The sequence below is a fragment of the Otolemur garnettii genome, unplaced genomic scaffold (genome assembly GCF_000181295.1).
Source record: "Otolemur garnettii isolate 467f Iridium unplaced genomic scaffold, OtoGar3 scaffold00028, whole genome shotgun sequence".
NCBI classification, from domain to species: domain Eukaryota; kingdom Metazoa; phylum Chordata; class Mammalia; order Primates; family Galagidae; genus Otolemur; species Otolemur garnettii.
In genome coordinates, this window is record NW_003852423.1 from 16609836 (window position 1) to 16624122 (window position 14287).

At 34.4% G+C, this 14287-nt stretch overlaps 1 protein-coding gene across 2 annotated transcripts in view; it reads right to left on the reverse strand.

The window, feature by feature from the left end:
• Nucleotides 1-14287, reverse strand: part of LOC100966452 (probable C-mannosyltransferase DPY19L2) — a 164702-nt gene that overhangs the window by 4402 nt on the left and 146013 nt on the right. For both annotated transcript variants that reach the window (XM_003788579.2, XM_023512443.1), the window contains 4 exons: nucleotides 10783-10902; nucleotides 9686-9860; nucleotides 6588-6687; nucleotides 5000-5125 (listed from right to left, as the gene is read on the reverse strand). In XM_003788579.2, coding sequence (XP_003788627.1) covers nucleotides 5000-5125; nucleotides 6588-6687; nucleotides 9686-9860; nucleotides 10783-10902 — 521 coding nt within the window. The remainder of the gene's footprint in view (nucleotides 1-4999; nucleotides 5126-6587; nucleotides 6688-9685; nucleotides 9861-10782; nucleotides 10903-14287) is intronic.

Sequence of the window (14287 nt, forward strand, 5' to 3'; positions counted from 1 at the left end):
TTTTTTTTTTTTTGTAGCCCTCGGTAGAGTGCTGTGGCATCACAGCAACCTCCAGTTCTTGGGCTTAGGCGATTCTCTTTGTGGTGCCCACCACAAAGCTCAGCTATTTTTTGTTGCAGTTTGGGCAGGGCCCGGTTTGAACCCGCCACCCTCTGTATTTGGGGCCAGCACCCTACCCACTGAGCCACAGGCACCGCCCAGTATTTCCTTATTCTTTCTAATGTTTATATGATTCCTTCTTGTATTCCTGATGTTGGTATTTCATGCATTTCCTCTGTTTTTGTTGATTAATCAAATTAGAAACTCATTAATTTTATTAATCTTTTCAAAGAACCAGCTTTTATTTTCATCAATTTCTTATTGTTTTTCTGTTTTCTCCAAAGGATTTACCCTCTGTAATAGCCTGCCCTCTATTTAGTTTGGATTTACTTTTTTTTTTTACTTTTTTTGTTTTTTTCCTTATTTTCAGACAGAGTCTCACTCTGTAGCCCTGGGTAGAGTGCTGTGGCATCATAGCTCACAGAAATCTCAAACTCTTGGGCTTGAGCAATCCTCTCTCCTCAACCTCCCAAATAGCTGGAACTGCAGGTGCCAGCCACAACAGCCAGCTATTTTTTTTATTTTTAGCAGAGACAGAGTCTTGCTCTTATTCAGGATGGTCTTGAACTCCTGAGCTCAAGCAATCCACCCACCTTGACCTACTTTTTTTTTATTTACTACCTTCTTAAGATAAAAGCCTAGAGGGCTGATTTAATATCTTGTTTTCTAATGTAAACAAAGCTATAAATTTCTTGCTAAGTACTACTTTGGTTGTATCCCAGAAATTTTGATATACTGTGGTTTCAACTTCACTCAGTTAAAATATTTGCTATTTTCCCTCTGATTTTATTTCTGACCCATGAGTTCTGAGCATATTGTTTAATTTTCAACTATTTGTGCATTTTTCCATATAACTTCCTATTGTTGATTTCAAATTTAATTCCATTTTTTGTCAGAAAATATAATTGATATGATTTCAGCAGTTTTTAATGTATTGGGATTTGTGTCATCACATTTACATGTTGCATTGGCACTTGAAAAGAATGGAAAGTATGTGTATCTGCTGTTTTCGGCCAGAACTTTATATAAATTTCATTTGGGTTATGGTGGTTGATAGTATTGTTCCAATGTTCCATATCACTGTGAATTTTCTGTGGGGTTTTACTAGTGTTATTTACTGAGACAATTATTGAAATCTCTACTTATAATTATTGGTCTATTTTTACTTTTGAGCTTTTTCAGTTTTTGCTTCATATACTTTGAAATTTTAAGTTTGTATACATTCAAATTACCATTATCTACCTGTTTTACTGAACTATTCAGCATTATAAAGTGGGACTCTTTGCCTCTAGTATTACCCCTTCTCTTAAGATCTACTTTTTGACATTAATAACATCGGCTGTTATATTTACTCATAGGTATATCTTTTCCGTTCTTTTTTCTTCCATCAATACATCTCTTGCAAGCAATCCTGGCTTTTGCTTTTTTATTCAGTCTGCCAACATCAGTCTTTTTATTTGGAGTGTTTAGTCTCAATTCACATTCATAATACTGATATGGTTGATTTAGGCTTGCTGTTATGCTCTTTTTTAAAAATAAAAATCTTCTTGAGACATTTGGAGATCACATGAAGAAACAATACAAAGAGACCTTATATTGTCTTTTATAATTTTCCTTAATATCTTGAAAATCTGTATAACATTACCCCAGGTTATTTATTGATAGAATTGATATATAGAACATTTTTGTCACCACAAGGACCTCTTATGTGGTCACCCCATGTGGTCACACCCACTTTCCTCATACTCCCATACAATCCCTACAGCCACCAATCATTCCTTGCTTTTACAATTTTGTCATTTGATGACAGATACATAAACGGAATCACATAGTATGTTATCTTTGGGGATTATCTTCCTTTCATTCAAATAATTATCTGGAGATTTATCTAATGTTCTTGTGTGGATCAATAGTTTGATCCTTTTTATTGCTGAGTGATATTCCATGTTATGAATGTATCATCATTAACCATTTACCTCATGAAAAATATCTGAGTTGTTTCAGGTTTCAGATGCTATAGATAAAGCTGCCATAGATATTTGTCTACAAATTTTGTGTGACTATAACTTTACATTTTTCCGGGATGAATGGGCAGAACTACAATTGCTGGGTCTTATGTTAGTTACATGTTTAGTCATTTTCCATTTCTTTTTGGTTGACACACAATAGTAGTACATATTTATAAGGTAGAGTGATATTTTGATTAATGTATATACATATACATTGGGGTAATTAGGGTAATTAGGGTAATTAGGATATCAATCACCTCAAGCATTTACAGTTTCTTTTTTTTTTTTTAGACAGAGCCTCAAGGTGTTGCCCTGGGTAGAGTGCTGTGGCATCACAGCTCACAGCAACCGCCAACTCCTGGGCTTAAGCGATTCCCTTGCCTCAGGCACCCGCCACAATGGCCAGCTATTCTTTGGTTGTAGTTGTCATTGTTGTTTGGCAGGCCTGGGCTTGATTCGAACCTACCAGCTCTGGTGTATGTGGCTAGCGCCTTAGCTGCTTGAGCTATAAGCACCGAGCCTACAGTTTCTTTATGTTAGGTAAATTCACAATCCTCTCTTCTTACTTTTTGAATATACATGATAAATTATTAACTATATGCACTCCATAGTGCTATAGAACTCTAGAACGTATTCCTCCTAACTAGCTTTAATTTTGTACCCCTTAACCAACTGCTCTTTATCCTACCTACCCCACTCCACTTTCCAACCTTTAATAACCATAATTGTACCTTGTACTGCTACAAACTCAATTTCTTTTAGCTCCCATGCATGAGTGGGAAGATGTGGTATTTATCTTTCTGTGCCTGAATTATTTCACTTAACAAAATGACCTTCAGGCTCATTCAGGGCCAAGCTTGCCATTATGCTCTTTTGTTTTTAATCCATTGATTAATTGATGGATTGATTCTCTGTTTCTTGGTTCTTTGGTTCTTCCATGTTAAGCAAGAAGTTTTTAGTATATCATTCAATTCATCTATTTGTTTTTACCTTTCTTTAAGTGGTTGCTGTAGGGATTACAAAAGGCATCTTCAACACATCACCATTTATTTACCATTAAAATTGAATTAGCTCCAGTAAATCATCATTTTTATTTCTATTTACTCCATTTTGTGCTATTATTGGCATTGTATATTCAATTAATTTATAATATGAACTAAAAAATGATACCATCTTTGCTTTAAATAATACTGTATCTTGTAAAGATTTCCAAAGAAGAAAATTATATAGTGATTCATATCCATACATTTACCTTTTCAAGTGCATTTCAGTATTTTCTGTATATATTAGTTACCATTTGGTATCATTTCTCAACAGCTTATAGGCCTTCCAGTCTATCTTGAAATATAGGCCTGTTAGCAACAAGTTATCTTTGATTTTTTTGATTTCAAAATCTCTTTATTGGCTTTCACTTTAAAAAGATAATTTCATTAAATACAGTATTCTTGATTATTTTCCTTCAGCACTTTGAATTATCACCCCTACACTTGTTGACCTCCATAGTTTCTGATGAGAAGTCAGATATTTATACAGTGTATCATTTTTTTCTCTTGTTATTTTCAAGGTTTTTCTTTACCTTTACAACCAGTTTGACTACATTATACCTTACTGCAGTTTTCTTTGAGTTTATTCAAACTGCATTTGTTGAACTTAGTGGATCTTTAAATTAATGGCTTTTATCAAACTTAAGAAATTTTTGGCCATTTCTTCAAATATTTTTCTCTCACTTTTTTCTTTCATTCCATCCAGTACTAAAATTACACATGCATTGAACTACTTAATGATGTTATACAGGCTTGTAACTTGGGCTAATTTTCTTTACCCTTTTTGGTCCCTGGCTGTTTTTTGTTTTGGTTTTTTGGTTGGTTACTTTTTCTAGTTCTATCTTTAAATTCACAGAATTTTCTATTCAGATTTTCTGTTTTCATCTCAAATCTGTTATTGAGTACGTTTAAAGAGTTTTCATTTCATTGACGATACTTTTCAGCTCTAGGCTTGTCAATGAAGAGGTTGTTTCTATTTCTCTGTTGAGATTCTATAGCTCTTCATTCAGTGATGCCATGTTTCCTCTTATTTTTGAACACAATTTTCTTAAATCTTTGAATAGATTTATAATAGTGTCTTTGCTGCTAAATCTAACATCTGAGTCTACTTGAATCAGTTTCTACTAATTTACACTTTTCAGAGTGTCCCCCCCTTTTTTCCAAGTCTGATAACTTTTACTTTAAAGTTGTGACAAAGTAGATAGTACAGTGCAGCAACTGTGGATTCTATTTTGCTCTTTGATTATTAATTTGTTGCTGCTGTTTTAGCAGGCAATTAACTTGCCGGAATCTCCTGTCATGTGCAGCAGCTGGTATATCTGCTTATAAGTCTAAACAAAGGCTTCAAAAGATCCATTAAATATCCTAGACTTTTACAATTTTTAGAGTCAAAGTTTAGAAATTTACAACTTTTATTATAAATATTTTTTCATCTCATTTGAATTATGTGAAACTTTTCCCTTAAGTTTTACACATCAGATAATTCAGCTCTTGTAGCAGAATGCTAATATCTTAGGCTATTAAAAATTCAAATCAGTATTTCAGATATCTAATAAAAACTGTCATAAAAATTTGAAAAAATATGAAAAAAGCAAAATTTGAGATGCTAAATTAAAATAACAACTCGCCTACTAAAATATACTATAATTTTTTTTTGGAATTAGGTTCCACTTAAAAGATAGTATAATTTTTCTTCTCTAGATGAAGTAATTTTAATTAAAATACTAGGATAATATTTTAATTGAATTTAAATTTAAAAAATCTTAAAGAATCAAAATTACTGTAATAAAGTTCAACATCTGTTGCTTAAAAATATACCATATTATGTAGCATTGGAGTAATACTCACTTGGTTCTTACAACACACCATGCCTCTTCTAAAACATAATAATTCACATGTAACTCCACCAATTTATCTCTTACTTCTTGTGCGGACTTTCGGCTATATATAGAATAAACTATTTTTGTCCGGGCCCTTTAAATTGAAACAAAAGGTCAAAAGTTTTTAAAAGACAATAGACTAAAAAACCTTTTTTTGTCTTTTTTAATGAAATCATAGCTGTGTACATTAATGCATTTATTAAAATCTCAATGCCTACTGGAAGGAACATTGATATATATGTTCTGAAATAGCATACATTATTTGAGGAACAGCACTTACATATTCCTACTTATATTTTGAATGTGCTGAAATTTATAGCAATTTTAATTTTGCATATACTGTTTGTTAGTGCATAAAGTAGTCTACAGTTGTCCTGGGTAATAGAACAGAAGCTCAGGATATACAATTGTATCACACAATTCACAAAATTATTATGGAATATATTCTGATAGAGACTGAATGTAAACATCAATTTCAATAGGTAATTCATTAACAGAAGCTCTAAGAATCACATGAATTAAGGCTGATTGTATTAAGTAGAACATTTAGGTAATGGGCATCTGTGGTATCAGAACAGCTAGGAAAAGTACCTCAACAGGATCTTGAGAAATAGAGTTATCCACCAAATGGTACAATAGATGATTTGGCTCAAGAGTTCTCATGAAATCTGAATTAATTACCATTTGTGCATTAGATGTTACTTAGGATTTCAAGTGTAATGGGATGCCTAATCACCAGAACCAGACATAAAATGTAAAATATTTTAAAAATGTACCTCTAATAATAAGCCAAAAGTCCATTAAAGGGAAAAGAGTACCCTGACAATTACTAGAATGATCAAAACAATATTTTAAAGCCTTCCATATAAGGTAAACATTTAGTTTTATTTTTTTTTCTATGTTTTTAGTAGAGATGGAGTCTTGCTTGCTCAGGCTGGTCTTGAACTCCTAAGCTCAAACAATAGTCCTGCCTCAGCCTCCCAGATTGCTAGGATTACAGGCGTGAGCCACTGTGCCCATCCAGGAATCAAAGTCTTTTTTGAAACTAAGAGTTCAAATAATCAACTAGCAAAATACTCTAAATTTTCATAAAAACATGTAGCATAGCAAATCTCATATACTTTTTCTATTTATTAACAAAGGATAGCCATTGGCCACCAGTAAGATCTAGAAATGGTTTCTTAAAAGAGAGGGCATTGGCAAACAATAGCTGTGAGTCAAATCCATCCTATCTCTTCCTCTTACTATTTAGGAGTTTTACTGAAATACATACACACTCACAAGCCATGAATATGTCATATATTTTTCACGTTGAGACAAACTGGCTTTTACTTTTTGCAGTTTTCAGAAGTTTATGAAGCCTGATTCAGAGGCAACAGGTACATACTATCATTTCTGGATGCTTATTATAATTTTTTTTTAACTTCCAGCATGAATGTGAGGACAAGCACTTGTGTGTGCCCACATGTACATGTGTTTCTAAAATTCCTCCCAGTTCTGAAGAACCAGTAGTAAGTCGCAAGTAAGTCTGGTTGAATAATCAGTCAGCTGCCAACCTCAAGTCTGCATCCTCGTAATGTGGGTGATTCACAATGGGATGAAGTGTAGACAGCTTGATACTTGCCATTGTAGGCATGGCACCTGCGAAAACAGCATCTACAAAACACGATTATACTCCTCAATAAAATGTTTTCAAGAAAACCAAAAGTTAAAATTCTTTATAATATTTGAATCCAAATTTAGAAAGATGAAGCATATTTAAATAACTATTGACATCATTCTTTTTATTCCCTCAATATTTATTCATTGTCTACTACAATAATACAATAATAGCTAACTTTTGTTAAATGTTATTTTGGCACTAGAAACTGTGCTCATTATTTTTACAAGGATTAAACAACTTAATTTGTACAACTCTAAGATGTAGGCTCTCTGTTCTTGTTTTGCAGACAAAGATGTGACTGCAGAGACAGGGAAGTGAAGTGACTTGCCCAAGACTACACAGCTGGGAAGTGTCAGAGCGCACCCTCTCAGCCACATCCCTACAGCACCTGCCACGCAAGAGCACTATGCTAAGGGCCAAGACTGCAAAGAGACACACAGGGCTATCAACAGTGTACAATTTCATATTGTGTCTCAGTAAAATTCTAGAACTGAGAGACTGCAATTAAGGGTGAGCCTTGAGGTGTATCTTTCAAATGATTTTCAGAATGTCAGCTGCAGTCCTGTGGATGTGGCACACAAAAGTATTGTTTTCTTCCCTCAGATCATCTTCAAATAGTCCTGATTAACTTCTCTAAGTCCATTTGGCTTTACACTATTCATACATTCCATCAAATAATTTCATGCTTGCTAACAGTACTTTTTGGAGGAATAGCATGTATAATATAAATTTCATCATAACTAGAGACTCACCAAAGTCTATTATCTGACTTTAGTTTCATCTCTTGAATTACTGAAAGACTAAAACCTTACTTCCTGGCACTATTGTATAATAAATGATGATGGTTATTATCATTTTTAACCAGTGCAAAAAATCAGTAATAAAAATAAGACATGTTATTCTGCTGTAAATAACTGAACATTTACTTTCAAATATAACTAAACATCATAAATAGAACTCAGAATGAAAATCTCTTTATAAGCTTTAAATCTGAATATTTGTAAGTCAACTGAAATAGAAATGTATATTTATTATTGCAAGATTTAATAATTAATGATGATAAGCTATTAGGCTAGAGAAGATGATTTTGCTCCCCAGGGCCCACTATCAACTTCTGGAGACATTTTTGTCTCTAGAAATTGAGGGGTTGGGTGAGGAGACAATACTGGCATCTGGTAGGTAGATGCCAGAGATATGCTATGCACAGGAAAGTCCCCTATGTCAACAGGGCTAAGCTTCAAAAATCCTGGGAAAGAAAGACCCAAAACCTGGGTCAAGGTCATCCAGAAGAATCTAGGCATGCCTGTCCAGCAAGAGCCAGAAGCACTGAGAAGATCCCATCTACAGCAGAGAGGGACACCCCCGCCACCTTCTTTTCTTTAGGCAGTGAGATGAATGATCACAACAGGGAACAAGAAATAAGATATTTTTCTATTGGACATACTAAAGTTTCCATTTAGTCTACTGCATGGATTAGAAAAAGACATCTCCTCTGACTTGACAAAGTCCCACTGGTACATGGCTTGATGAATGGATTTCAGCTCCTATGTGTCCTTACAACTGCTTACCTTTGTGCAGTGTACAAACCCATACATGGTAGACCTGAATGTTAATATAAGTCCCATTCATATCTTAAAACTTCATGCAATTATTATTTTTTTTTGTAGTTTTTGACCAGAGCTGGGTTTGAACCCACAACCTTCGGCATATGGGGCTGGTGCCCTCCTCCTTTGAGCCACAGACACCGCCCAAAACTTCATGCATTTTTTAATGAACATGTGGTAACCATTAGAAAACTTGCAGTAAGTGGAATTTTTAAGAAAGAATGAAACAGATTGATAAGATCAGGGAAGAGGCAGCTAAAAATGAGAGAAGGGTTTACATGTTTATCTTAGAAGGATAAGTTGCTAAACATTGGCTTTCTGTGCCAGGAACCCAAGACAAACACTGGAACAAAGAAAGACATAAGAAAAGATTGAAAGAGCATGGAAAGCTTGAGGAAAACAGCTGTAACTGGAGAAGGGCAAGGGAAAAGAATAGGAGTGCCTATCTTGAGCTCCTACAGGTGAAAGTCAATTGGGGATTAATTTGAAATTTCCAACTAAAATGGGTTGGCAGTTTAATGCAGCACTGTCACCCCATCCTTTGAAAGCCATGGATACAATGTCTGAGCCGAAGCTTATAAAGATATATCTTAATGATGGTTAATTAATAAAATAGTGACTATCAAAAAAGAGATAAAAGGAAACCAACTCAAGGAGGCACAGAGAAGCTGTATCAGAGAAAGTTACCCAAATATCATAAATAGTCTAGGACCAAGATTATAGATTTATTATGCTCCATTATACAAAATATTGTATAATGTAATTGTTCTCTACAAAGGTATTGAGAAATGAGATATCTATTTGCTTGAGGTATTTCCCAAAGGTATGCTAAAAATAATATTTTGGAGTAGTTCAAAGTAGGATGTATACTCATTTCTGAGATCACTTGGTGAAGAAAAAAGAATATCTAAGATTTTAGCTCTCTGCATGTGGCTGTTTTACAGAGTCACAGGACATAGCACTGACTAAAGTGATAAGAAGGGTGCTATTTAAGTCAAAAGTATCTTCTCCAGTGGTCTGTCACAAGGTGTGAAATTTTGTTGTTAAAAATGTCTTTGTCATTATTACAGTTAAATAATGCTCTCTGAGAGTTATAGCACATAGCGTATAGAAAATGATTAATTCCTTGGTATTAATCAAAAATTTTTTGACCATTATCTAGGAGACGTTTAATGGGGACACAAAATTCCTTTTGGAGGGGGTTGACTGAGTGAGTGGTCACCGCAACTGGCATGTTCAAAATCTGTAAGGGCATGAACAACTATTTGTAAATCATAAATACACACAAACACATGTATATTAAATAACTTATAACATATACAAATGTGTATGTTTGTGTATGTGTGTGTGTAAAACGAACTACACATATAACTAAATAACTACATACCTGATCTAGTATTGTATCTAATCCATTGTATAAGTTCTTCCTGAGGCAAATTATTAAATTCTCCTATTATGTTCCATTGACTATGGAGATTTGTACAGCCTTGTATTGACATTACAGTTAGGATGCCAAAGATAACATTCTCAAAACGAACTCTGCAATAAAGCCAGCCAAAGAGCTGAAATGACAGAAATAATTTATTTATAACTTTTATACGAAGAGTGCCATAGGGCCAATAATAAATTCTCACCTTGCTCTTGAATCAAGGTGTATTAACCTTTGCTGTCAGCATACAAACATACAAAATTATTGTGTTTAAAAACAATGAACATATTAAAATTAGACTCAGATAATAATGGAGCTTTCTGTCAAAAGAACTCTCTCAAAAGAATTAAGCAAAGAGTAGAATATCCAATCCTTCCAGCACTGATCCACTATCAGGGATTAAGATTAGTGATTTGCAACTGTGAAACATCCTAGAATAAAAACCTTTAACATTGCACTGGCTTTTATGGATATTTTGAATAACTGGAGAAATCCTATTAGCATTGTCAGAGATATTCCTCTCAGAAAAAACAAGTGTTATGATATTTTAAGACAGTGTACTTCTGTTTTCAGAAATAGCTTAGTCCTAAACTTTTAGTTAATTCATCTAGCTAGTTTGTATGTTGGATACATAGTACAGTAATGGAATCCCAAGGTTTCTTAGGGATTCTTGGAGTGAAACAGAAATAAAGTAGAGCAATCACTCTGCTTTTACTCTCTCATTAGGTAAGTACTTGAGGGTACTCTGGTGAGCCAGGAGACTCTTCCAACAGAACTGAACTCGAAAAGATTATGTTTGTGGCTAGGTCGTTGATAGAAGGCAAAATGTGGATCACTGCTTGTCACAAAAATATGTAAAAATCTTAATCTTCAAAGCTACTTGGAACTGCTTTTCCTACTCCAAAGTGAATCACAGACTACATTTTATACATTATGTTAGTTCAGTTAAAAACACTTAGTATTCTGATGATTTGAATTTCCCAACAAAGCCATGGTAACTATATTACAGTTGCTACAGTTATCACAATGCAGTTATACAAGAATGAATTCCTTACCCGTTGAGAACAAATTAGGGAAGCCATAATGCACATATGTGGTGTCAAAAACATCTTCAGCCTCATAATTAAAATGGCAAGAGCAGTAAATGCTAACAACTGCAATGTGTGAAAAGCCAGCTATAAAAACACAAAGAAAACATGACATCTTAAAAATAATAAATATAAAATAAAATATATCAAAACTCCTATTATATTTATTATTACAAGTACCTTCTAACTTAGTAAAAACTAGATTAATATATTTATCCATTCATTTAAGAAGGTGTACTGAATGGTTTCTATAATTCCAGATACTGGTCTGGGCACTCAGATGCAACAGAGAGTGATTTCTGCCCTTGTAAGGCTTGTGTTTTGGCACATTCAGTAAGTAGAGAAAGGTAACAAATAGACATTGCAAATAAATTCACCATTACATAATATTAGAATGCGATCAGTGCAATGGGCAAGAAAATGGAGCAGGAAAGGAGCCAGAAAGTGCAGAAGTTGATGTTGAGGGTGGGGAGAACCATCAAGGCAGGGGTCCACTGATCAGGTGACATTGAGCACTGGCCCAAAGTGAGAGGTGATCCATGGGGACAGAAACTTAGGCATGGAATGCTCATAAAAGTACCTGTCATTCAGTTAATGACAGAAATCACAGCAGAACACAAACTAGATTAAAGTCGTGGAATTATATAAATATTTGTAGTAATTGGTAGGATACCCCATTATGATCAAAGTGAGGTTCTACTGAGTAAAGATTTAAACAAAACTTTTATAAGGATACATTCAGAAAATATCTTAAATTTTTCACAAAAAATGAACAATGAATATGGGCAAATAATTCAATAAAAAGTAAATGGCAACTAAATGCACATATTTGTGTTCTAACTCACTAATAGGAAAACAAATTAAGGGTTAAAGATAAGTGAGATATTTTCATCTATCAAATTGAAAAACACTACATTAACACTGATTGGTAGAGAAATGCAATAAAACAAACACTGAAATAATAAATCGATGTACTTTTGTAATTTAACAATGTTTATCAAGAGCTTAGAAAAGAGCCAATCCCTTTCACTTAAATTTCTATTCTAAGAATTATTTAAGAGAATAATTAAAACAAAGTTGTTCTAATTTTTAATAGCAAAAGCAGGAAACAATCTAAGTGACCAATATAGAGGAATAATTAACTAAATTACTTCATATCCATGGATATATAGCCACTAATAATTACACATTAAAGTATTATTTAGCGCCATAGAAAAGTTCTCAGGGTATAAAACTCTGTACACAGAGAATGATATTAATGCTGTGAAAACATCAATGTATATGTATGCATGGGGAGGTAGAGGGGGCTGAAAAGACTAAGAAAACATACCAGTATTATATTTATTAATTTAAATATATAATACCAATTTTTCTGCATTTAAAAAAGCTTTACATAAGCTTTATATTTTAATCAGAAATATTTATATTTCTTATTTATATTTGGTTTTTTTTTTTTTTTTGAGACGGAGCCTCAAGCTATCCCCCTGGGTAGAGTGCCGTGGCATCACGCTCACAGCAACCTCCAACTCCTGGGCTCAAGTGAGTCTCCTGCCTCAGCCTCCCAAGTAGCTGGGACTACAGGCGCCCGCCACAGCGCCAGCCATTTTTTGGTTGCAGCCATCATTGTTGTTTTGGCGGGCCCGGGCTGGGGATTCGAACCCGCCACCTTAGGTGTATGTGGCTGGTGCCTTAGCCGCTTGAGCCACAGGCGCCGAGCTTCTTATTTATATTTGAAACAGAATGGCAAAAACTCTACCCAAATCTGTTTTATTTCATTTTTAAAATAAGGATGTTTTTAAAAACAGAAATTCTTAATTTTTTTCATAATTCTTAGACACAACGTTGGGATGAGGAGCATTTATTTCAAAATCATCCTCATTTTTCTTTAGTCAAACTCATCAAACAAAATCAGGGACATACTGTAGAGGGAACAAAAAGACAAATCACATTTCAAACCCAAACAGGTCTTTTTGTTTAGAATCACTCCATCATAGACTGGTAGATTATCTTGGCCATCTACTTTAATCACCTATCCCAAACAGGCATCTCTTCTATAAACCTATGGACCAGATATTCACTCTTACGTAAAGAGGAATATACCATAGGACTATGTACTGCAATTCTGGATAGTTGTAAATGTTAGGAAAAAATTCCTAAAGCTAAGAAAGTATGTTTCTGTTACTTCCACAGAAGTACGTAAAATTAGTCTAAATCCAATGATGCATGAAAGTTCTATATTACTTACATATGTAATTATGACTCTGTACTATGCCCACCTTCAAAGCTTTCTATTTTTTAGGCTAAATATTCATAAAACTTCACTTATTAGGTCTGTGTTGTTCCAATTCTGGTTTTCCTTCTCTGGACATAGTAGAGATCGTACAGATTGTCTTAAAATGTGGTATCTAGAAATAGGCTTTGAGATACATGGTCTAACCAGCGCAAGTACACATATTATTTCTCTCAACATCCTTTCTTTGGCTATTTTGTACTGCAGAATGAACACTGTCATTTTCTCTCATATTCTATTCACTTCTACCTCAGCAACAACTTCTCACATGATCATCATCATTAAATACAAAGTGGCAATTTGTCTTGCCTTTTTTCTGTTATCTCAGAGGTAAAGGACCCTATTTTCATTTGGAGACTTAAAAAAGCCTGACCATTTCCTTACCTTTCCTGTATGTTTCTGTTTGATTTTGTTTTCTTGTGGCTGGATGACAGACTAGCAGCTATTACAAATGGCATAAATTAAGTTTGTTTTTCTTTATTTTATTTTTATTGTTGGGGATTCATTGAGGGTACAAGAAATAAGGTGACACTGATTGCATTTGTTAGATAAAGTCCCTGTTACAATCGTGTCTTGCCCCCAAAAGCTGTGGCACACACCAAGACCCCACCCCACTCCCTCCTTCCCTCTGTCTGCTATTTCTTTCCCCCACCCTGCCCTCCTTCTTTCTCTCTCTGCTATCCCCTTACCCCACCCCCACTGTGTCATTAATTGCCATTAACTGTCCTCATATCAAAATTGAGTACATAGGATTCATGCTTCTCCATTCTTGTGATGCTTTACTAAGAATAACATGTTCCACTTCCATCCAGGTTAATTCAAAGGCTGTAATGTCTCCATTTTTTTAATGGCTGAATAGTACTCCATGGTGTACATATACCACAGCTTGTTAATCCATTCCTGGGTTGGTGGGCATTTAGGCTGTTTCCACATTTTGGCAACTGTAAATTGAGATACAATAAACAGTCTAGTGCAAGGGTCCTTATGATAAAAGGATTTTTTTCCTTCTGGGTAGATGCCCAGGAATGGATTGTAGGATCAAATGGGAGGTCTCGCTTGAGTTGAGGGTTCTCCATACTTCCTTTCAAAAAGGTTGTATTAGTTTGCAGTCCCACCAGCAGTGTAAAAGTGTTCCCTTCTCTCTATATCCACACCAGCATCTGCACTTTTGAGATTTTGTGA